Source organism: Mus musculus, chromosome 13 (genome assembly GCF_000001635.26).
Source record: "Mus musculus strain C57BL/6J chromosome 13, GRCm38.p6 C57BL/6J".
Lineage (NCBI taxonomy): Eukaryota > Metazoa > Chordata > Mammalia > Rodentia > Muridae > Mus > Mus musculus.
This window is the reverse complement of record NC_000079.6, coordinates 100,796,617-100,822,293: the sequence shown is the minus strand read 5'-3', so window position 1 is coordinate 100,822,293 and position 25,677 is coordinate 100,796,617. Positions and strand designations below refer to the sequence as shown.

Below are 25,677 nucleotides of genomic sequence, written 5' to 3'. Positions count from 1 at the left end.
ACAAAAATTTTAATATGCGCTTTACTATTGTTTTAGATGTATTTAATTATGTTATGTGAGTGTTTTGGCTGCATGTATGTGGCTAGGGTGTGCAGACACCAGAAGAGGGTACAGCATGCCCTGAAACTGAAGTTGCAGAATTGTGGTTCTGAGAACCAAAGCTGGGTCCTCTGCAAGAGCAGCAAGTGTTGTTACTCACTGGATCATCATCCAGCCCCAGCAACAAACTTACAAAGTCTTTGCTAATACCCACGAGAAATCTAAAGGGCTGGAGCGTTGGCTTAGTAAGAAAATGCTTGCTGCAGAGCTATGGGCACCTGAGTTTGCTGAGACACCCAGCAAAGTCAAGCCTGGCAGCCTACAAGCCCATGCTGGGGAGCTCAGGACAGGCATTCCTGGGACTTACTACAGCCAGGCTAGCTGGAAAAGAAAGCTCTAGGTTAAGTGAGAGGCCCTGTTTTAAAAAATTATTTGGAGAGCAATTAAAAAATTAGTGTAGTTGGCTGGGCAGTAGTGATACATGCCTTTAATCCCAGCACTTGGGAGGCAAGACTACACAGAGAAACCCTGCCTAGATTACACACACACACACACACACACACACACACGGTCAACCTCTAGCCTTTGTGCACCCGTGCACATTTGTGCACATCACGTGTATACACTCAGAATATATATATACACAGAATTCTAGGCCAGCAGGATGGCTCAGAGAGGAAAGGCACGTGCTGTGCAGGCCTAATATCCTGGAGAAAACTGATTCCTGAAAGTTCCCTCTGTCCTCCCTGACAAACTGTGACACGGTAAATACCGGTTTTGGTTTTTAATCAAAAAGATGATAAAAACATTCCAAAATACAATTTATTTTTTAATAATAAATCCTAAGATTGAAGATTGTTCTTTTCAGGTATTCCTAGCCTCATTCTTTCTAAGGCAGCCAATACTAAAATGTTCTCCAAGGAATTGTCCTTATTTATTTTTCTCAGGTTTTGTGAAACTAAGGGGTTTGCTTTCCTCATACTCTTAACTGGATCCATCTTCCTGGGGAAGGTCAGATATGTTTCCTGAATGTCTTTTATTTTCCTAGGACCTTGCTGCTGTTTGAACACAGTGACATTGTCGTAATCTCTCTGCTCAGTGTTCTGTTCACTAGCTCTGGAGGAGGACCAGCAAAGGTAGGCTTTTCCACCATTGTTACATAGCAAGTGAAAGGCACTAAATAAACACTATTCATAACCATTCGTGATGATGAAGAGATTCATGCTAGCTTAACATTTGTCTTACAAAAACATTTTTCTGGGCTGGAGACATGGCTCAGTGGTTAAGAGCACCAACTGCTCTTCTGAAGGTCCTGAGTTCAAATCCCAGCAACCACATGGTGGCTCACAACTATTCGTAATGAGGTCTGACGCCCTCTTCTGGTGTGTCTGGAGACAGCTACAGTGTACTTAGATATAATAATAAATAAATCTTTAAAAAAAAAACATTTTTCTATTTTCATTTCATCTTCACGTGATTATAGAGTCATAGGATGTTGTAAGATTAGTTACAAAGATGTATTTTCCACCCATTTTTTTGCAAAGGAAACTTAAAAGTTGATATTGGTATAACCGGTGCTATTAGCAGTGTTAGACTTTGTAGATTGTATAAATGCCTCTGCCGTAAAGATGGAGAAGTGACATGTCACCAGTAAAGATCTCCTTCACGTGGAGCCAGCCCATAGCTCTCTCTGCTTTATTAAGTTAATTAAAAAAAAAAAAATCCTGTGAGCTTGCTAGAGTTAGTCTGTTGAACCCAGCGTTTTACCAACTAATCATCCCTATTCTTGAGTAATTTAACTATATTGTCTTTTGGAAAATGAGTTGTCAGTCTACAGTCTGCATGTTAGAGCTAGCACTACAGTATTTCCATCTCATCAAATCAAAATATTCCTGCACGTGGTCCATTGGCCTGAAGGTTGTCATCTGACTCCAGGGTGTTACAGTGGGACAGTTAATCCTGCTCAAATCAACCTGGCGGCAGCGTTCCTCACTAAAGGCCATGATGTTCTGGGTTCCCCAAAGGAAAGACACACACCTGCACCTTTCTATATTTTAATATGCCTTAAACAGCTCAATGTTTGGACCACTCCAAACCTCCATGCTGTTAGCACACTTTCCCCTCTGATGTTCCTAAATTATTTCTTACTAAAACCTACATTCCAAACCCACTGTCCCTGAACCAGGCCTGCAGCCCTCCTGGGCCAAGATCCCTGACTCTTACATGTTGGCAGTCTCTCTGTCCTGCCTTCTCTAACCTGGTCTCTTTCCTTTCCCAGCATGGGGGTTCTCCACCCTCCTTCCTCTGTCCCTTTGCCAAGAATCCTAAAGTCCTGCCTCTTGTCTCCCTGCCCAGCCATCGGCCACTGGCAACTTTATTTACCAATCAAAACCAACTGGGAGCAGGGACTCTCAGTGTCTTACCTGTGGATTCACGTGCAGTTTTGGGAACCCAGTTATCATACAAATAAGAGACTTTGAGACTGGCCTCTACTACAATAGTGAGACTGTTTTTAGAAACAAAAAGAAAGGGCAGCAGAGAAGGGAGGAGTGGGAGTTAAGGAGAAGAAAACTGTTAATTGTATAGGTTTGTAATGTGTGTCACGGGCCCACCACACTACGACTTTATCAGGCGGGTGTAATGATTATCATATAATGAATAGACTAGTATGCTGTTTTCATTTGAAATTTTTATTTACTCAGAGTATTATAGTTCCATGGCAAAGTATGCATGATATTACATATAAATACATGAAATAGTACAGGTAAGCATAAATATTACATAGTAAATACTTGTAAATTCACAAATATCAAGTTATAATAAGGATATATGAGGGTTTTATATCTAACATTCTAGAATATTTATATAATCTAGGCTTATGCATTTTCTCTGTAACTTTCTTTGTCCAAATCCTATCCCTGCTGAAAATAGGGATAAAAACTTAAGAAGTTTATCAGGGCACTGGAGGTGTGGCCCAGTGAGTAAGAGCACTTGCTGTGAAGGCAGGAGGGCCTGAGTTCAGGTCCCAGCACCCATGGAGAAACCAGGCCTGGATGTGTGTGCCTTAACTCCTCCAGCGTTGTGTGATAGAGAGAGGCAGCTCCTGGGGCGGACTGGTGAGCCTGCCTACTGCAAACAGCCAACTTCTGGTTCACTGAGAGACCCTATCTCAAAAGGTAGGGTGGAGGAATGAACAAGAGGACTTGAGTTTAGTATCCAGCACCCCCTGTGGGTGGCTCACAGCTGCATGTAACTCAAACTCCTGGGGATCTGACATCCTCTTCTGATCTCTGACATACATGTACAATACACATAGTTAAAAAACAAAATTTAAGAAAAAAAAGTGGAGGGCAATAGAAATTAGCAGATGTCTTCCTCTGGCTTCCTCATGCTTACACACATACACAGTTCGCTGTCTTAGGAATGACTTAATATTCTCAGCATGGCTTCAGGGACCTAGTTCCCTAGAGAAAGACAAGCTAGACTACTCTCTGTGTCCTAATGTTACCAAATACAATACAGTTCTACCAGTTACTGTTTCTTAGCTACAGAGGGCTTTTCAGCCAAAATTAAGATGCTTATCTCTGTAGCCCCTAATGCTTTGTTGATATTACTATGCCTGCTCACATTTAGAAGGAAGTACATTGCTAACATTGTATGTCTTAACTGCTCTTAAAATAATCTGAAGAATTTATCTCTGTGGCTTCCTATTTGTTATACTATAAACCTATATAAACATGATAATGTTAGCTGTCATTTTTCATTTAATATCGATATGGGGTTTTTTGGATTTTTTTGTTTGTTTTGGGGTTTTTGTTTTGTTTTGTTTTGTTTTTATGTTCCTCTCAAGCCATGCTTGGTGGTAACATGCCTGTACTCCTAGCACTCTGGATTGTCAATGCAAGGCCAGCCTGGGCTACCTAATGAGATCCTGTTCAAAAAGAAAAGGGAAAACCATTTTCCTGGCATTTGTGTATTATCATGCTAGGACTTAACTGTTACAATTACAGAGCAAAACATCGTTTCTCTCTTCTCTTCCAGACAAGAGGGGCTGCTTTTTTCATTATTGCTGTGATCTGCTTACTGCTTTTCGACAATGATGATCTCATGGCAAAGATGGCTGAACACCGTATCCTTTTGCACCACACTGGAGTTCCCTAAAGTGTAGGAGAAAAATAGAAGCTGAGTGAGAAATGGTGGAAAGAAATTTAACTCAACAGACACAAGTGTCACTTCCATAGATTCATGTTAACATACTTAATCATGATTCAAGTAAAGAGTAAATTCACTCCAAGTTGAATATTTAGAATATACTCATTGTTCTCTACAGTGCTCATATTTTACAATGTCCTGATGCTAGAAGACAACAAAACGTTTAAATCCCTTGTCCTGGTTTTTACCTAAGTACTCTTGCCAGCTTGGGCTAACCCCATGAACCCAACTTGTAGTCAAGTATTTGTACTCTACTCTGTGACCTCCCTGATTTTCCCAGTCGTGCACCTTAGTCTGTTCTGCGGTCCTCACAGGACCAGTTTCCTTCTGATACTGATACTTAGTATCCTGAAGTTTATTAGTAAGCTGATAGCAGTTTACTGTATATTATAAGTTTACTTTGTTATACTGAGATGAGCTCCAGGTTGCTTCTGATCCATGTAACTCTGGACACACCCTCCTGATGGCTGTTCAATTTGCTGGGGCCTGTGTGGTCCTGCTCTGTAAAGACGGCAAGTTCAAGACTGAAGATGCAGCCTAGGTTCTGTGGGACATGAGTAGACCAAGGAGATGCTGTGCCTGCACGTGTATCTTGTAGGCTAAGAACCAAATGTTTTCACCGCCTCAAGTTCTGTCATAGGTGGAGGCAACAGTACTCATAGAAGCCAGGCCGGCTAGTGTTCAAGAGTCTTTTTGGCTGTGTTTTAAGGCTCTGGCTCAAAAGCCAACAGGAGGAAAAGGACAAAAAAATGAAAGAACTATAGACCATTCCAATTTATAAATTATATTTTTAGAATTAAATTGTTTTGATTTCAAGAGTAATATGCTACTAAGGATAGTTGAATTTGCCATACCCAGACTAGTTTGTAGCTAGAAACAAAGTAGCTAGAATTTACATGGGACTTGCGCTTTGGGGGTTGGGATTTGGAGTATTCTCCTTTACTCGAGTTTCCTCAGCGGAAGGACATCATGATAGTGCTCTAACTCACATGCTCTATACAGCCATTGCCTTTTTAGGGGTGGCAGATCACAAGGTACGTTCGTTTTGTTGCAAATGTGATTGGAAGGTCACAGCAGCTATAACTTGGGAGAGTGGGGGACTGTCACGGCACTCTGGTGGAGTCAGCTTGACAAAGCGAAAGCTGGGAAGCTGGTTCATGAAGCAAAGGGTTTCAAGGAAACTCCCTTCCCGGGGGCCTGGCATTTTCTCCCTAATCTATATAAACCATAAAATTAATTTTTCCATTCCCGCATTAGTCTAGTGTATAGATTCACGTGCACTCTATTAAGCATTACCTTATAGTAAATGCCTTCTAAGATTGTATTCTAACATAGCTAAAGCCTTTTCCCAGTGTTCTTAGACTCCAGATAGCAGCAAGGAGCTTAACCCATTCAGTAGCTAATAAAGCACTAGCCATTAATTTAGTGTCTGAAAATAGAGTCTAATATTCTCACTGAAATAGAAATTTGTATTAGAGACTACATTCCATGCCAAGAGCAAATTAGTATACTATACTGAAAATGGGCAGTCTCCAGATATAGATAAGAATTAACAAGGCCTAGAGAATTTTGGGGTCAGTGACACTACATTAGCCTTGAGGCGTATCAAGAGTTAACTACCCTGAGGCTTTTAACTCTTTGTGTAAAACTCTTGCCTGGCAGAAAGTGCTAATCTCTAATGTAAACATTTATCTGGTCCCTACAAATTCCCTTTGTAGTCACTCCCCTTGCATCTGTGCTAATCTCTAGTGTTATACATTTATCTGGTTCCTTTTGAAGTCACTCCTTTTGCACCTAGAAAAATTCAATGTGCCTTGTTCTGCAATTTATTCTGTATTATAAAAGTCTGATGCTCGACTGGAAAATTACATTCAGATCCAACACCATTCTCGCGTGTTTGGCTGTCTGTCACGCCATCCTAATCTTGCCCATCTACTCTAGAGACTCTTTTCTACTCAGGCATAGGGTCTGCGGCAGGGGACAGGACCTTGTGTAGCCCAGGCTGTCGAGAACCTGATGCGTAGCCAGAGATGACCCTCCTACCTTTACCTCTAAACCTGCATCACAGTGGAGTCTATAATTCTTAAATTTCATTTATACCTAACACATGCTGTTACTCCTAGCACTGAGGAGACAAGAGGATCTCTAATTCCAGGCCAGCCTGGGCTACATCATCAATACTGTCCAAAAACTATATTTAAACTAACTTATCTCAGGGCTGAAGAGATGGCTCAGCCGTTAAGAGCTTTTGCTGTTCTCCACAGGACTTGTTTGATCCCCTGCACCCACATGGCAGCTCACAACCATCTGTAACTCTAGTCCCAGGGGAACCAGTGCACCAGGCATGCAGGTGGTGTACAGACATACATGTAGACAAAACATTGTACACATAACACTTTTTTTTTTTTTTTTTTGTTTTTCGAGACAGGGTTTCTCTGTGCAGCCCTGGCTGTCCTGGAACTCACTTTGTAGACCAGGCTGGCCTCAAACTCAGAAATCTGCCTGCCTCTGCCTTCCAAGTGCTACGATTAAAGGTGTGTGCCACCACGCCCAGTTCACATGACACTTTTAAAACATGAAAATTTATCAGAGCATAATTGTTTCTCAGCCCTACCAAGTACAGAGTGCATAGCTCAGTGATAGGAGTGTTTCCTGTCCTGGGCAAACCAGCACAGATCCTTAGCACTATAAAGTTACGATGCTAAGGTTACTACTAAATACAAAACACTGCCTGTCATTTACATAATTAAATAATTGAGGGTATGGGAAGGGGCTGGGGAAATAGTTCCATTGCTTCAGATATATATTCAAGAATTGAACAATGGCGGCTGAAGCTATGGCTCAGTGGTTAAGAGTGCTTACTGGTCTTACAAAAAGGACCTGTTCCCAGCACCTGAAAACCATCGGTAACTCCAGTTACAGGAGGTCTCTGGCCTCTTCTGCCCTCCGGTGTGTGCACTTACGCTTGTGCACACACGTGCAAAGACTCATTTTATACACACACACATAACACAGTGCAAGGAATGTAGATCAGTGGGTAGAGTGCCTGCCTAACATGTACAGGGTCCTTGGTTCAGTCCTCCATATTAGGAAACAAAGAAAGGCAGACAGATCTCTGAGTTTGAGGTCACCCTGGGCTTCACAGCAAGTTCTAAGCCAGCTGTGGCTGCATAGTGAGGCTCGTCTCAAAATTTTAAATAACGTAAATCTGTAGGGAGATGAGTATGACAGACAGTATGTGTGGTTTTAATGAGACTTTTGTCGTTTCACTCATAGGGTGGAGTACTCTTGCTGGTGCTGGCTTTATGTTGTAAAGTTGGTTTTCATACGGCTTCCAGAAAGCTCTCTATAGATGTTGGTGGAGCTAAGCGCCTTCAGGCCTTATCTCAGCTTGTTTCTGTGTTTCTCCTGTGCCCATGGGTGATTGTTCTTTCTGTGACGACTGAGGTAAGGCTGAGAGTTACTGGTAACAAGTAAAGTGAGTTACTATTGGAAAGAAATTTCAATTCAGACATTTTTTTCAGGCTTTATGGGACAGGTTTTCTCTGTGTGGCCTTGGCTGTCCTGTAATTTGCTCCATAGACCAGGGCGGCCCCAACCTCTGCCTCCCAGGTGCTGGGACTAAAGGCAAGTGCTGCCACCACCACTTGGCTTAGTTCCAAATTTTTTTAATCTAAGACTGACAATGGCTTAAATTATCCTTGCTTTTTCTTTAGTCCCCCCCCCCATTGGAGTTAATTTTAATTGTTTATAAAAGTGTAAGTCAAATACTCTTATATTTGCATATAATTTACATTCTTATGATCCAAAGGCACCTGTGAAGAAAACTCAGTTAATCTTAAACTCAGAGATTTTGGCTACTTATTATTTATAAAATTCAGCAACAGTGGGGGTTTGTTGTTAATACCCTGGAGAACCCTGGGAAAATGTACCACTATTTTGTGACTCTTACATGCTGGCATTTTGTGACTCATACTGAGCCTGAGTATTTCTGTTTGTGTATACGCTGATGAGCTTTGTCTCTGTAGAACACTGACTGTGGGTTGTGGTGTTTGTGTTTTTCTCTTCTAGAGTAAGGTTGAGTCTTGGTTCTCTCTCATCATGCCTTTCACCACAGTCATCTTTTTTGTCATGATCCTGGATTTCTATATGGATTCTGTTTGTTCAGTCAAAATGGACGTGTCCAAATGTGCCCGCTATGGGTCCTTTCCCATTTTTATTAGTGCCCTCCTGTTTGGAAATTTCTGGACACACCCAATAACAGACCAACTCCGGGCTATGAACAGAGCAGCACACCAGGAGAGCACAGAGCACGTCCTGTCTGGAGGAGTGGTAGTGAGCGCTGTGTTCTTCATTTTGTGTAAGCATTTGCCCAAATTTTTATTTTCATTAATCTACTTTTATGGTTTCTGATGTTTAAGCCTTCAGTTTAGAAATTGTTGAGCACTTACAATTTAGTACTCAATTTAGAAAGTGACCGTGTTGGTGGCTTAAACATTCAAAACATGCATACCATTCTCTTTTTTCTCTTTGTAGCGGCCAACATTCTATCATCTCCCTCTAAGAGAGGACAGAAAGGTACCCTTATTGGATATTCTCCTGAAGGAACACCACTCTATCACTTCATGGGGGACGCTTTTCAGCACAGCTCTCAGTCGGTGCCTAGGTTCATTAAGGACTCACTAAAGCAGGTTCTCGAGGAGAGCGACTCTAGGCAGATCTTTTACTTCTTGTGCTTGAATCTGGTAAGATTGTTAAATAGCAGTGCTATATTTTTAAAGCACGGTGTTTTTATTTTGAGAGGATGTGTAATTTTAGTACTTTACAAGTTTCTGCTGAGTTTACATTTTTCTCTAGTTGGTAACAATGATCCTATTCAAACAAGGCAAACAATCTTTGCAGTATTGTAGAAATTCTGTGTTAAATCAGTAGTAGCTTGTAAGAGGCAGAGCTGCCTCGTAATAGGATGTCAGGATATACCACTGATGCTGACATTTTAGAGCCTCTTCTGTTGATTTCGACAGACATACAAATCAAACAACTGCCTTTTAGTTTGTAAAATGCCTAAATCTGGCTAGCTTGCTTACTTATAATCTATATGAAATACAGTTTCCAGCATTAAAGTTTTAAGCACATCTTCAAAGAAGGTTTGGGTAGAGGTTAAATTGTTATGATTAAAATCTAATAATTCTCTGCAGTGATGTGCTCCTCCCATAATCTATTAACCCTCTTTTCAGCTTTTTACCTTTGTGGAGTTGTTCTATGGCGTGCTAACCAACAGTCTAGGCCTGATCTCAGATGGATTTCACATGCTCTTTGACTGCTCGGCTTTGGTCATGGGACTGTTTGCTGCCCTGATGAGCCGCTGGAAAGCCACCCGGATTTTCTCCTATGGGTAGGTTGCTATCAGGGCACTGTTTCTTTCTTTTTTTTTTTTTCAAAGATGTATTTATTTATTATATGTACGTACATTGTAGCTGTCTTCAGACACTCCAGAAGAGGGAGTCAGATCTCATTACGGATAGTTGTGAGCCACCATGTGGTTGCTGGGATTTGAACTCTGGACCTTCAGAAGAGCAGTCGGGTGCTCTAACCCACTGAGCCATCTCACCAGCCCAGGGCACTGTTTCTTTATTACAGTGCAGAGTCCATCTTCAGAAACAGAATTGTATTACTTCCAATACAGATAATTTCAAATCTTCACTTGATAGGGAATTGAAGCTACACATTTGATTAATACTAAATGGCAATAGCTCAGGATTATTCTTCCTAACACATCTGTTAAGAGGCAAAAAGAAAAAAATACCACCAAAGATGTGTGCATTTTTGTTCACCATGTTTCTTTGGGGCCATGAAATATCCATAGCTATTATCCTTGTTAAAAGTATTCAAAATTTGAAGTGAGTATATATGAAAATATCCTCCATTATTGTCAGTAATTCAATAAATGTTATAATAACTGTAGTAAGACGTACTCTAATAAATCCACCCATAATTGATTGTTTATATTTTGGAAATCTTGTGTGGCTTCTGTTTTGTTTTGTATGTTGAGTGTTTGGCTGCACTGTGTGTGTGTGTGCGTGTGTGTGCGTGCGTGCATGTGTGTGTGTGTGTGTGTGTGTGTGTGTGTGTGCGTGTGTACCATATGCATGCCAAGTACCCACAGAGGCCAGAAGAGGCCGTCAGATCCTTGAGTCCCTAGGTGCAAAACAACAATTGCTCATAACTTCTGGCCCGTCTCTCCAGACCTAATTGTTTATATTTTGAAAACTGAATGAACCAAATATACAAATAGTTTTGGTACAGACAGAATCTGTGTGCCCTGAAAGATACAGTACATATTAGAGGTTTAGAGAGAAACAGTTGCTAAAAAGTTAGATAAGGCTCTTTGTAAGTAGGGCATAAAGAAGGATTTTGTATATATAAAATTTTACAATGTTTAATACTATTTTTAATATTACTATTATTCGTATTTTAAATTTTGATAATTTTACAGTATTAGTATAAAAAGCTGGGCTTGTTTCCTCACTTTTTATTATAAGCTTATAATGTTTATATTTTTAAAATATTTGTCATTTCTTTTCTAAAAAATATTATGTGTTTTTAGGTATGGCCGAATAGAGATTCTCTCTGGCTTTATTAATGGGCTTTTTCTGATCGTGATAGCATTTTTTGTGTTTATGGAATCAGTGGCTAGACTGATCGATCCTCCGGAACTAGACACAAACATGCTGACAGTAAGTCTTCCTTCTCCTGTTTAAGCTTCCACTTGGACGGCTTTTCCTTACCAAGGTTAGCTAGTTACCATATAGTATAGTTTAAATTTTGTTTAGATCAGCATAACTTCATTCTTAGTGCACTGTCTCCTTTATGTACTGTTTCACTTTCTGTGGTTTTGGTAACTAGTTTATCATGGTCTATTAAATGAAAAATCCTTTAAATAAATTTGAGGTTTTTGGTTTTTTGGTTTTTTTGAGATAGAGTTTCTTTCTCTGTGTAGCCCTGGCTGTCCTGGAACTCACTTTGTAGACCAGGCTGGCCTCAAACTCAAAAATCCGCCTGCCTCTGCCTCCCAAGTGCTGGGATTAAAGGCGTGCGCCACCACACCCAGCTCTAAATTTGAGGTTTTAAGTGATTGCATACATACCTTTAATCCCAGCACTTTGGAGATGGTCAGAAGAACTCTGGCTTTTTTGGTGCATTGCATTGTTGCAGTGGGTCTATTCCATTACTTTTGCTTTTAGTCTCCTAGGCCTGACTTGTACTTTATCATAAGTGTGTGTATGTAGAACAAACACTGCATATTGGGCAGTGTGTACCATTCATAGCTCAGGCACACAGTGAGATCTTAAAATTTATGCCTCGACAATAAACAAAGACTACAATGTTTACATTGTTACTGCAGACTCTTAGAAATTAATCCTTGCTGGGCATGGTGGCGCACGCCTTTAATCCCAGCACTTGGGAGGCAGAGGCAGGCAGATTTCTGAGTTTGAGGCCAGCCTGGTCTTCAGAGAGTTCCGGGACAGCCAGGGCTACACAGAGAAACCCTGTCTCGAAAAACCCAAAAAAGAAAAAAAAGAAAGAAAGAAAGAAATTAATCCTTTTCTCAAAGATCTTAGACAAATATAAGGTTATATTACATATATAAAACATACAGGTTCCTTTATGACTTAATTTTTTTCAAAGTTATATTTTTAAATAACTGAGGGCATTTGTACATTCTTAAAGATAAAATCAGAGAAGAATATAAAAATTGTACAGACTTCCCCAATAGATTATATAAGTATCATAACACCTTTAGTTGTTCCTGTCCCCGGCCCTGTGGATGTCCTTTCCTTCACTCTGCCCTTATGAGCCCTTGGAGGTTTGCTTGTTTTTGTTCTGTTGGAAACTTGCCCTAACAGTCACTCTTCTCTTCCATCCCCACAGTTTCCCAGGTGCTTCCTGTCAGTATCCCTGCTGTATCTCCTTTTAGCAGCCCTGACTTGAGGTTGCTGTTTAGTCAGTCATTCTTCATACTAAGATGTATCTTTAAGACCCTGAGTTGTGTATCATTAAGTCTTTTATGCTGGCACTTGGATTTTTAAGTATGTGTAAGGCATTTTGCCTGCATGTATATATATACCACATAGCATGCCTAGTGCCATGGAGGCTGAGAGGGCATAGGGTCCCCTGGAACTGGAGTTATAAATGGTTGTGAGCCACCATTTAGATCGTGGGAATTAAACCTAGGTCCTCTGGAAGAGCTGGCCAGTGCTTTTAATGACTGAGCCATCTCTCCAGCCCTCTAGTATTGACCTATAGTAGGAAAATAAACAATTAATTCTCAAATCATTAAAAGTAATTTGGAGATTTGGTTAAGTTGTACAGTTGGACCAAGGATGTGCCTGTCTGTCTGTTTTGAGCAGGGTCTCACTAGGTAGCCCTGGAATTCACAGAGATCCACTTGCCTCTGCTTCCTGAATGCTGGGATTAGAGGCATGTGCCGCCATGCCCAGCCAGGATTTGCCATTCTATATCACTTAAGTTCAAATCCTTGTACCATTTTTTTCTGGTATCTGAAAGTTAGAATGTTCCTTCCAAAATACTTTACAATTCACATTTTCAGCATTATAGATTTATTTGGGTAATTTAGTGAAGTTTACTATGAATAGTTTCTAAAGTCACAGTAGAAAAACATATAGCTATATAATAACTTTTAAATAGCAACTTTTTTTCTAAGCTTTAAAATTAAAGCTTTTCTTTTCTCCTTTTTGCTAGCCAGTTTCCGTCGGAGGGCTGATAGTAAACCTTATTGGTATCTGTGCCTTCAGCCACGCCCACAGCCATGGCCATGGCGCTTCTCAAGGAAACTGCCACTCTGATCACGGCCATTCACACCATGCACATGGACACGGCCATGATCACGGTCACAGCCACGGCTTCACGGGTGGAGGCATGAATGCGAACATGAGGGGTGAGTCCTTGGGGAGTACTGTGCTGCCTTTCAGCTGGCTCCTGAGCTGAGGCGCTCACTTGTTTCCATTAAATATCGGCCTTGTGCTGTCAGTGCTCTAGAGGCCTGGGACCTGGGGAAATGGAGCCAGTAATGAGGCATACTAAAGTCTCACGCAGTGATCAACTCTGTTTGAGAGCCCTGTGGTTACCCTTGCAGAGGACCTGGGTTCAATTCCCAGCACCCACATGGCGCTCACACCTGTCTGTAACTTCCAGCTCCGGTGCTCTGACACCTTCACATAACGTACATGCAGGCAAAACACCAATGACATCAAATAAAAATAAATGTTAAAAAAGGAAAGGCTGTATACAATCACAATGACAAGCTGCACGTGGAAAAACATGGTTTTCCATAGAGGCATATAAAGGATAGTTTAAACATTTAGTTGAATAATAGCAGCAAGCAGTAAAGATTACTCTGAAGTAAACTCACTCCTATCCACTACACCTCGGAGGAGCACGAAAACACATTCCAAGAACAGTTCCATGTTTTAAAGAAACTGAGGTCACCCTGTTCCAACATTGGGGTACAATTACTACTCATGATTTTTTTAAAAGATGCCTAAGATTATAGCTCAGTGAAAAGTATTTGCCAAGTATGCCCAAGGCTCTTAACACTGGAGGAAGAGGGAAGCAGGGACTCTATAAAGTGCAGCATTGTGGAAGCCTTGAGGACGCTGCTCAGTGAAAGTTCATCACAGGGACACTGTTGTCTCAAGACTCTACTTACACATGATGACACTCAGACTCAGCATGGAATGGCAGCTAGGAAGAGGGGACGGGCGGTCATTGATCATTGGGCCTAGTGTTCCCAGTAATGAGTAGTTCTGAAGATCCATAATCTATGTAACACTGTGCCTGTAGGCAACGATCATGTATTAAACCATAAGAAGTAGGAAGGACAGATCTTGTGTTCACTCCACAATAGCCATTTAGAAAGTGAAGGAGCCAGAGATGGATCTAGTTACATAGCAGTCGCCTACCATACATGCAGCCTTTGATTATCAGCACCATAAAAACAAAAAAGGAAATACACGTGTGCATAAATACCCATATTTAAATCAATTGCTGTAAGGATAGTATTTTTTTATATGCATAGTAGAATATTTTGATTGCCAGGGAAATACTTAAGTGAACATTAATAAACTTTCATGACCAACAAAAGAGGGAATGTTTGCTGTATTATAAAAATAATTAGGCTGTATTAAACTCTTTTGTCATTTATACCAATTGTTTAATGTTAGCAATTTGGGTAATGTCAAAACTGGAAGCTGTACAGTGACTCTGGAGAGGGTCTGCCGACCAGTGCTGCAAGCCTGACCGTAGTCACAGGGACTCATGTAATGGTGGGAGGCAGAGACCAATTCCACAAGATTGCTCTGACCGCGACGTGTGCACTGACTCATGTCAGACACACTAATAGTCCTCGTACACACAGTAATAAAGACAGGGTTTTTTCCAAAGAATGCTTTGATTTACTTCAAAATTTTTGTAAGAAGTAATAACCTTTAAGAAAAAAATTTTTTCAGCTGAGCGTGGTGGTGCATGCCTTTAATCCTAGCACTCAGGAGGCAGAGGCAAGTGGATTTCTGAGTTCGAGGCCAGCCTGGTCTACAAAGTGAGTTACAGGACACCAAAGGCCACACAGAGAAACCCTGTCTCAAAAAAAAAAAAAAAAGAAAGAAAGATTTTTTCAAATACAAACTTGACTATATCATTTACTAAAAGATCTTTCTAAGATTATTAAAAATACTCGATTTTTTTAAACTATATAAATATAACCTTTTAAAAGACAAGATCTTGCTGTGTAGCACATTTAGCCTTGAAGTACATATGTATTTTTTAGAGACAGGCTCTTACTATGCAGCTCTGGTAGCCTAGAATTCTCAGAGATCTGCCTTGCCCTTGCCCTCTAAGTGCTGGGATTAAAGGTGTGTGCCATTGTGACTGCCAATAAATAAAATTATTTTTAAAAAATAAGAAAAAATTGACTCAAAGTTTCAGTACATGGCTCAGTAGTAGAACTCTTGCAAGGCCCTGCATGCGAGAGAGAAAAACAAAACAAACTTGCTTCAAGCCATGAAATATCCATGATATTTGCTTCAAGCATCCTTACACAGTCTGTACTTGCAAGTCCTTGACAGCGACTATGTTTGCATCACTGCAAAGGGCCAGCTGCTAGAGGGGCCTGGTACTGATAGGAGCCAACAATGCTGCTAGAATGGGTAAGAGCTAAATCAGATCAACTTTAATGTCTTATGCCCCTAATGTTTTATTTGTAGGTGTATTTCTCCATGTGTTGGCAGACACACTGGGCAGCATCGGCGTGATTGTGTCCACAGTTCTCATAGAGCAGTTTGGATGGTTCATTGCTGATCCCCTGTGTTCTCTTTTTATTGCCGTGTTGATATTTCTCAGTGTGATCCCACTGATTAAAGATGCCTGTCAAGTTCTACTTCTGAGACTACCACCTGACCATGAAAAAGAACTGCATATTGCTTTAGAAAAGGTAATTTCCTCACTACTCACTCTGTCCTTTAAAAATAGCACTTAAAGTTGAATGAATTGATCTAACAAGTAGTATGCAAGATATAAATTAATAAAATACAATTTAATTTCATAAATTAAATAGATCCAGACTTAGTAGCCTATAATCTCAGTTGCTTTGTGAGATGATCAGAATTTAAGGTCAGCCTAGGCAATTTTAGTGAGACTGTCTGAAAATAACTAGAGCTAAGGGCATAATGCAGTGATCAGTAGAGTCCATGCCTACATGTACAAGCTCTAATTCAACTGGAGCTATTGGAAAGGGAGGGAGTCAGTCGGAAAGAGTGGGAGGGAGAGGAAAGGAACAGTGCGCAGACAGGTGCTGAGGACATGGATAGGCTGAAAACAAAGATGCTGACTTTCTAACCTCACTTCAGATGTTGGGCTTAGAATTTTGGTTTTTTGTTTTATTTCTGTTTCTTTTCAGTATTACTTAAAATAAAAGTGAGCAGGGCATGATGGGAGATGTGCTCCCAGCACTTGAAAGGTGGAAGGAGAAAGATCAGAAGTTCAAAGCTGTCTTTGAGCTACACCACCCTGTCTCAAAAAGAAAAGACAGGAAGCTAGGGGATGACTCAGTACTCAGTAGAGTGCCTGCCTCTCACGCCTGAGGATCTGAGTGCAGTCCCCAGAACCCATGGAGATGTTGAAGGAAGGCACGATAGCGTTACCTGCAGTCTCAGGGGGTTGGGACAGCCTGATTTGTAAGCTGCACACCAGACATCCTGGTTTAAAGAAGGTGGAAGGAACTTCTGTACATACACACATACACACAGAGACACACATAAAAAACTTATTTGAAAAAGTGCTTGAGGGTCCGGGAAGATGGCTCAGTAGTAAAGAGCTCTGGTCGTCCCTAGGTTCCCAGCACACACCTGGCAGCTCACAACCGTCTGTAACTCCAGTTCCATGAAAAAGAAAAAAGTGCTTGGGAACAAAGTAAACCAGATACAATGAGCAGACTCCTGTTTTGTGATTATAAACTTCTAGAACGCAAAACTAATAGTATATCCTTTCACAGGGTTTCTCTGTGTAGCCCTGGCTGTCCTGGAACTCACTCTGTAGACCAGGCTGGCCACGAACTCAGAAATCTGCCTACCTCTGCCTCCCGAGTGCTGGGATTAAAGGCGTGCGCCACCACGCCCGGCTTTTTTTTTTTTATTTTTTAGCTTCAGATTTGCAGCAAATCTTCCTCAGCTTCCCAGGACTGCAGGCATGTGCTACCATGTAGGAGAGTAGAGCCTAAAAATGAGTTGAACAAAGCCTCAGACAATAGGCAGCTTTATTTAGGGCATCAGACAGTTTATACTGTTGGGGTTAGGAGACACATGCGAATGTTTCTCTGTAGGGGCATATCAACAAATAACACTAGCCAGTGGTCATGAGTAATCTGAAATACAGGAAACTCACTCTTTCTGCCATGCCTGGGAGTGGCATGAAAGTGCATTCCGTGCACTCTTCTGTGTGTTTGAGGAGACTGAGGTCACAGACTAGGGTCTGCTTCTCTTGGAGTCTTCTACCAAGCACATGTGATTCCCCTCACACAGACCAGGGTGTGACATTGAAGAGCAACAAGTGCTCTTGTTGAGGACCCAGGTTTAGTTCCCAGCACCCAATGGCAACTTGGTTGTCTACAACTCCAGTTCCAGGGGATCCAGTGACCTCTTCTGACCTTCATGAACACTGAACACACAAGATATACATACATACATACACACACTTAAATGAAGAAAAAAATACTCATACACATAAAATAACAATAAATAGATCTTTAATAATCACAAATAAACCCATTGCAGAGAAGTACAACAAAATATAAAAAAGAAAAATCAGATGAAATCTTATAACACATTTTAAGTTGTTTCACTACATAAAAATGCTTAAAGAGGTTGCTCAGCAATTAGAGCACTGGCTGTTGTTCAGGGAACCTACATTCGATTCCCAGCACCCACATGGCAGCTCCTAAAAGTCTATGTAACTCAGTTCTAGAGGAGCCAACACCCTCTTCCGGCCTCTTGTGAACACCAGACACACAAATAGTGCACAGACACATGCAGGCAAAACACCCATACACATAAAAGAAAAACAAAAATATTTTGGAAATTAAAATAGCAAAATACTGTTTGGTAAGCTTTTTCCACTTAGTATCCTATTGAAAAAATGATACATTTTAGTGGCAATATAATATTACACTTATTTAGCCAGTTTTCTGTAGTTGATAATTTAGCCAATCCTGTTGTGTTGAAAACTGAGGATATCTTTTAAATCTGTCACTTCTGTAACTGTGTGTGTATGCATGTTTATCAGTATACAGAAAGCTATAGCTCATTAAATACGCTCAGGAAACAGAATAAATGAAATATGTTCTATATGTCTTAAACAACGTTACTACAAGCTGTCTGTATCCTGTTTTCTTCTCTGGCCTTACTATAATAATTTATAGACCAAATTATCTGCATATACTTTATAAAAATCACTTATACCACCTCCCCACTTATTTCGCAGATACAGAAAATTGAGGGATTAATATCATACCGAGACCCTCATTTTTGGCGCCATTCTGCCAGTATTGTAGCGGGAACAATTCATATACAAGTGACATCTGAGGTGCTGGAGCAGAGAATTGTACAGCAGGTAATTCTTGTTTGTGATAATTCATGTGTAAAATTTATACACCATATGGCTTAGTAGTTTGCTGGGCATAGCGGGGCTTGCCTTTAGTCCTTGCACTCAGAGATACAAAAGCAAATGGAGCAGTGTGAATTGCCATCCTGCAGTCTTTTTTTTTTTTTTTTTTTTGGTTTTTCGAGACAGGGTTTCTCTGTATAGCCCTGGCTATCCTGGAACTCACTTTGTAGACAGGCTGGCCTCGAACTCAGAAATCCACCTGCCTCTGCCTCCCAAGTGCTGGGATTAAAGGCGTGCGCCACCACTGCCCGGCGCAACCTACAATCTTAAGACCCTGTCTTAAAAAAAGAAAACCTGCACTAAATACATTATTCTGAATTCTTTAATTTTCTGAATGTCTTAACAGGTTACAGGGATACTTAAAGATGCAGGAGTAAACAACCTAACCATACAAGTGGAAAAGGAGGCATACTTTCAGCATATGTCCGGCCTGAGTACTGGATTTCATGATGTTCTGGCTATGACGAAGCAGATGGAATCCCTGAAATACTGCAAAGATGGCACTTACATCATGTGAGACGCAGCCCTGCGGCATGAACAGTGAACAGCGGAGGTCGGATGAGGTGATAATGTCAGAGCAGAGTGAAAGTTGCACATAATTGTACGAAAACTTTTTAAGCTCCCTACTGTTAGATTAAGGAGTCTGTTTTAAAAGAAAATTGAGATGCAGAATGAAGCATTCATTGAATAAGAAAATTGTCGCTCTGTTTGAATTATGTGCTTGAAAGGAATCTTGCATTGGAATGAACATGATGTAACCGTACACATCATCTTCAGGAATGGACGCATAATGATGGATTCTGGTGAAGACCAAAATTTCTTCTGTGCATTTACTCTCAGTCAGGAAGCATCCCCACTGTAAATATGTATTTACATGTTTATTACAAAGACTCAGATGAAGTTTTTAGTCGATTTTTTGCATATCTGAAGGACAAAATGAGAATAAAATTCTATATTTATGAATTTTCTGTATATAAAACTAATTTCTAATTATAACTTAAGTCTTTAAGTACAAGCTGTATATCTACTTGAAATGTAAACTATTCAGGAGAAATTACAACCACTGATTTGAGATAAAGAGAATAGAGAACTATGATATAGTTCTTGGTGTATTTCAAGATTTAACCACTCCATTAAATAAATTTTTTTTATTTTTGGTAGTATTTGCAAATGAATAATTGGTTACAGTAAAGAACTAATACTAAGTTGTATCATGTTACCCCCTGTCACCTTTCACCTCCGAGATTGAATCTCTTGCCCAGGGCTCCTCACAGGCTGCATCCCCGGCCCCTCACAGGCTGCATCTCAGGGCCCCTCACAGGCTGCATCTCAGGGCCCCTCACAGGCTGCATCCCCGGCCCCTCACAGGCTGCATCCCCGGCCCCTCACAGGCTGCATCTCAGGGCCCCTCACAGGCTGCATCTCAGGGCCCCTCACAGGCTGCATCCCCGGCCCCTCACAGGCTGCATCCCGGGCCCCTCACAGGCTGCATCTCAGGGCCCCTCACAGGCTGCATCTCAGGGCCCCTCACAGGCTGCATCCCGGGGCCCCTCACAGACTCACTGTCCTAGGCTTCTCATCCTGTTGCTTGCCTCCTCAGCTGTGCGCTCTCCACCTGATTTCTCCATTCTGATCTCTAGGGAATGTACTGTACATGTATCATAAGTAACCGAGGAGGCTTGTTAAGATATAACTGAAGCTCGTACTTGATTTTTCAGACACCATAAAAGCGAGATAGCCAGCCGGGCGTGGTGGCTCACACCTTTAATCCCAGCACTCGGGAGGCAGAGGCAGGTGGATTTCTGAGTTCGAGACCAGCCTGGTCTACATAGTGAGTTCCAGGACAGCCAGGGCTATAGAGAAACCCTGTCTCGAAAAAAAAAAGACACAAAAAAACAAAAAAAAAGGGGCTGGTGAGATGGCTCAGTGGGTAAGAGCACCCGACTGCTCTTCCGAAGGTCTGAAGTTCAAATCCCAGCAACCACATGGTGGCTCACAACCATCTGTAACAAGATCTGACGCCCTCTTCTGGAGTGTCTGAAGAAAGCTACAGTGTACTTACATATAATAAATAAATAAATCTTAAAAAAAAAAAACAAAAAAAAAACGAGATAGCCTATAATTACTTTCTAAAGTTTTATCTACCATACTTTTCATTTCCAGCTTTAGCTAAAAGTCTAAATAGTCTAAAGAGCCACTGTGATAAATACATGCAGTTTTATGACCACCAAAGGATGCTGTTCAGTGCAAACCCTTGAATATTTTCGTTATGTATGAATTTTGATGAGTGGAGTGATTTAGAATACGTACTATTTCCTATCAGAATGGCAACATTTTAAATCATTTTATCTTACCAATTTTAGTATATAAGGGTATTTAAGACTTTGTTATAAGTTACTTTAGTGCTTTTTAATCTTTTCTTTGCATGTTTTGGTCCAGAATTTTCAGCACGTATTAAATTTTTGAGTGGTGGAACTAGAGAGATGTTTGAGCAGTTAAAAGTGTTAAGGTTCACTCAAACCAAACTGATCTCAGTTAAGCGAGAATAGTTTATCAAACACACACCTCAATACTGGACATCCTGCAAAAAGGAAAAACCTAATTACATTGGTCTGCTCTAGGTAGACACTTTATAGGAAAAAACAGGTTCAAATGTGTAAAGGCCAAGGAGGGAGCAGTTGGCTTAGGAGGCAAACAAAGTATTACCAGCTAACCTTCAGGCTGACTGGTCCTGGGTAAGGTAAGGGAGGGGCCGGATGGGTGGTGAGCAGGAATTTCAGAACACGGAGCTAGCAGAGCAGGAGTATTATAAACCTAAGGTCTTGGCTCATTGGTAGCATTCTTCAGTGTCAGCCACTAAAATCACAGTGACCTCACTCACAGGTACAGGAAGGGCTGTCCAATGGTCAGCTCTGGCTCAAGATGTTTTAAACATACCAGTTCATATTGACCTTTGAAGAGAAGGGTCCTACATGAAGCTTTGTGGAATTTCTTAAGATGAGCAAACCTCAAACAGAACATAACAGGGTATGTGGTCAGCATGTCCTGGAACCAAGTCACTTCTCAGTGTCAGTGACCGGCAGACCTGTTACAGCAACAATGTGAAGTAGCTGGTGGGCATGGAGCAAAATGGCTACAGCTGTTAGGGGAGAGGGGGCGTCAGATCATAACATAAAGTGCTGTTCTGCCGAAGAACCTGGCCAGCACCCCACATGGTAACTCACAACCATCTCTACAGTCCCGGGGTCCAGTGTCCTCGGTTGGCATCTTGGAACCCTATATACATGTGATACACAGACATGTGTGCTAACAAAACATCTAGATAAAAAAATAAATAATTTTGTTGGTTTTTTTCAAGACAGAGTTTCTTTGTGTAGCCCTGGCTATCCTGAAACTCACTGAGTAGACTTGTAGACCAGGCTGGCCTCAAACTCAAGAGATCTGCCTGCCCCTGCAGAGGCAGAGGCAGAGGCGGGCAGATATATGCCACCATCCAGCAAAAATAAATAAATTTTTAAATTAAAAAATCTTGAGTGATGAGAAAAAATAATTGTCTCTTACTGTTTTAATGTCAATTGTACTCATAAAACATTCCAGCAGATCGTGAGGTAAAGTTAATGTTATATCAATGTTAAATTTCTCATTTCCCTTAAAAGGCATATAAATAGCAAAAGGACTTGACTTAGTGTGGTTGAGAGTGATGAGCTGATAGAGGGCTGAAGATGAAGAAAGTACAGGCAGGACAGAGGAAGACTGCGCGCCTATGGCTTTAGGCCAGTCAGCCTCTTTTAATATCTTTTGATTTGCTGATTATTTTTCTCTGTGTAGCCTTGGCTGTCCCAGACTCATTTTGTTGACCAGGCTGGCCTTGAACTCACAGAGATCCATCTGCCTCTACCTCCCTGGGATTAAATCCTCTGCTAGGATTAAAAGTGAGCACCGCCGGGCCGTGGTGGCGCACGCCTTTAGTCCCAGCACTTGGGAGGCAGAGGCAGGCAGATTTCTGAGTTTGAGGCCAGCCTGGTCTACAGAGTGAGTTCCACCACTGCTGGATGAGGGATTTTTTTTTTAATCATTTGAAGTGTGAGACCCACTTCTAATCCAGATACTTAAGGTGGGAAGATCCACCCTTAATCAGGGCCACATCTCCTGGAAGTCTATATAAAGGCCATGGAGAGGGAAGCTCGCTCTGCCTGCTTGCTCTCACTGGCATTAGAGGCTCCTTCAGGATTCTGGTGTATACTAAAGACCAGCTGAGACATCAGCCTCATGGACTGAGCAACACTGGATGCTTGGACTATGCATTCACAGCCAATCACTCTAATCCCCTTTCTAGAGAGAGAGAGAGGGAGATTATCTTGTAAGTACTGTTACTTTAGAGAATCCTAACTAACAGATTTTGTTGGACCAAAAGTGGGGTGCTTCTAGGGCAACAGGGTAGAAGAATAAAGTACACGAAGAATGGAAGGAGACTGAGTGCCCATGGCTTTAGGTCAATCAGCCTCTTTAAGTATCTGGAATAGGCTTTTCGGATCACCAACACATAATGGAAGCCTGTCCTAGGAGGTCAGAGTACTGAAAGCCCATGGTGGGAACTTTATTGCAAACTTAAGGAGATTATTCGTCTGATTTTCCAATTGTGAGCAGCGATGGATTTAATGACCTTATAGGTGAAATGTTTGACAATTTGTGGAAGGGAAAATGATAATGCTGGTAAGTTGTTTTTATCATCTTGGATAAGTTGACAGTGGAGAGAGATGAGCTCCGTGATAAAACTAACCAGCTTCTAGCATCCCAGAATATGACAAAGGACAATGAGTTAGTGATAAAATTGTCCAGCTCCAGATGCCCACAGTCTAAACGTATCTAAGTGTGCCCTAAAAGACAGTCTTTTTCTCCAGCAGCCACAGAGCTCAAGTTGAAAAAAACAAAATGAAACTAAAGTCATTATAAGACAGTTGAATTACAGTGAAAATTAAAGTAACAGCTTGAGGGGTGTAAGCGGTTAAAGTAAGGACATTTATTAATAAAGGATGGAACCCTGTAACTTGGGATGGGGGGGTGTGGGAGGAGCCTATTGAAGCTGAGAACTTTGAACTCTTAGCTTCTCGAGGTTTTACCTCACCTGAAGAAGTAGTTACCCTGCCCTCAACCCCACCCTACATTTTAGAGAGGGCTGGGGGCTGTTACTTCAAGAGGCCAAACTGAGATACGATACCACTCAGAGTAAAAGATGTCCTCAGTGGTGAGAGGCACAAATTGGTGCAGATGGTAGTGGTTGCTATCCCCGTCACCCTGCTAAGGGTCTGTATTCTAGAAGCTACCAATCATAGAAAGCTAAGTGAGACGAGGTCAAAGACACTTGGCAGGTTTAAAACAAGAAAGCATGTGAGTAACAGCAAAAAAACAGTAAGCCACAGTGGCTAAAAGTGCCACCTGGGATGACTTCAAAAAGACCGATAAGTATGAAGTATGCCAATAGTGGTTGAGGACGGGAAGGAACCTCACTCCAGGCTAGGGCCAAGCAATATTAGAGTAAGGAAATAAATAAACGAGGGGCGGGGGAGGGTGTTAATAAGTCACTATGGCTACTCACTGAGAGAGGTGTTTGGAGACAGGTTTCACTGGGGTTCAGGGGAAAGCTTCCACTGCACAAAAGGCAGGTCTCCAAGAGGTTCACAATAGGACATTGAGACCTCGGGGGTGGAGAGCTCCAACTCTGGACAGGGACTTGTGGTGACAGCATGCATCTTGATCAAGCAGGATTTGACAAGGAAGGTCTGGTCCAGACAGCATCCAGTGTTATTTTGGCCTGTGAGAGAATTTAAGAAAGACTTGGTCTCCTGATTCTGTAAGGAGGTAACCCTGAAAATGTAGATAGGTACCCGGGGATTCCCTTATCCTAGGACTCACTGGCAGCCCTACTCTTCCTTGGATGGGACTCTGAAATGGCAAAGCCCTCCCCTGGTCTGGGCCAACAGTTTTGTCGGTATGTATAGAAAGTATCGCCTGCTATCCCCTTCAGAATGACTGAAGCCTGAGACTTCTTCGCCTACAGAGACCCCTAACAAACTTAGCTAACCTGCCTGCTTATCCCAATGTGTATAGTAAACCTGCTGAGATTTCTGGCTGCTGCCAGTGCATTGCTGTAAGAGTCAGTATCCCTCCAAAGCCCACCTTTTCCGAACATGTTTCTGTTATTTAATACCTGTAACCCAGCAGGTCAGTCCAAAGCCATGCACATCCTCAAAAGCATGATGGTTTCAAAAAGGACCATCGCTTTATTAAAATGTTAACTGGGCTCAGTGAGAGAGAGCCTCCTTTTCTAGCCTGATGCTTTCTAGTCTGAAAGCCTGTCTTGTGCGACTTTGTCCACCTCCCAGGGAATCACACGATTCCAAAGGGCATTGGAGATCTCTTTAACAGCAGACCAAGAGTCAACGTTTGGGCCCAAGGCTTAGAGCCTAGTCAAGGTCCAGATGAACCTTTCGATCTCTGCCTGGACGGCATGGGAAGGCATCAGAGAACACACAGGCCTGAGTGAGAATGGCTATATCTTGGCTGATGATAATTGGCTTGGCCACCCTCAGAAAAAAAAAAGGTGTTTAGTGCATTCTAGAGGTGGCATGAGACATCAAACTCACTGTCTCGGACTGTGTGACAGGCGCTGTACTTGGAAGACAGGAATCTAAGTGTTTCTATGGATGCCTAGAACCCCATCCTGTTCTGCTATGCTAGAAGTAGCAGAAGCCAGCAACCTGTAGGCCTAAGAGCAACTTAGCAAGGCCCAAGAACTTGACACTCCTAAGCACTAGTGGTGTGTCAAGCATAGTTCAACCTTGGACCCTGTGTCCAGGTTTGCATTCACAGTTCTCCTTGGGGACTCCACCACTGGGTCTGTACTCAATCAAGAGCTTAAGCCAGACTCCTAAAGACCCGATTAAGAGCAATGTATAAGGAATCCCAGAGTGTAAAACCTTACGGAGGGAAGAGGGAAGGGATTAGGAAAGTCACAGATGAGCCACCTGAGGAAAAAAAGGGGAAGTCATCCCCAAAGAACAGCAGAGATGTTGTAAACCCACCGCTCCTGTTTCTGAGCCATCTCACCAGCCCCAGCTCCAGATTTCTATATAAAAGTAGGCTAATCAAGCCACGAGGAGCAAGCCAGTAAGCAGCACTCCTCCATAGCCT

General features: G+C 41.7%; 1 protein-coding gene across 3 annotated transcripts in view; it reads left to right on the top strand.

Moving 5' to 3' along the window:
• The window catches only part of Slc30a5 (solute carrier family 30 (zinc transporter), member 5), a 30,836-nt gene extending 11,187 nt beyond the window's left edge, over nt 1–19,649 (top strand). Inside the window, exons 5-16 of one of the 3 annotated variants that reach the window (XR_382742.4) lie at nt 1,088–1,175; nt 4,081–4,168; nt 5,209–5,285; nt 7,528–7,698; nt 8,323–8,611; nt 8,788–8,996; nt 9,489–9,646; nt 10,859–10,988; nt 13,019–13,210; nt 15,534–15,760; nt 18,304–18,432; nt 18,833–19,649. Coding sequence is in view for 2 of the 3 variants with exons in the window: in XM_011244695.3 (XP_011242997.1) it covers nt 1,088–1,175; nt 4,081–4,168; nt 5,209–5,285; nt 7,528–7,698; nt 8,323–8,611; nt 8,788–8,996; nt 9,489–9,646; nt 10,859–10,988; nt 13,015–13,210; nt 15,534–15,760; nt 18,304–18,432; nt 18,833–19,003 (1,933 nt within the window). In the remaining variant the exon portion in view is untranslated. Of the gene's footprint in view, nt 1–1,087; nt 1,176–4,080; nt 4,169–5,208; nt 5,286–7,527; nt 7,699–8,322; nt 8,612–8,787; nt 8,997–9,488; nt 9,647–10,858; nt 10,989–13,014; nt 13,211–15,533; nt 15,761–18,303; nt 18,433–18,832 lie in introns of all 3 variants that reach the window. The other 2 variants (XM_011244695.3, NM_022885.2) reach the window with 2 other exon arrangements.
• Nucleotides 19,650–25,677: the final 6,028 nt, after the last annotated feature.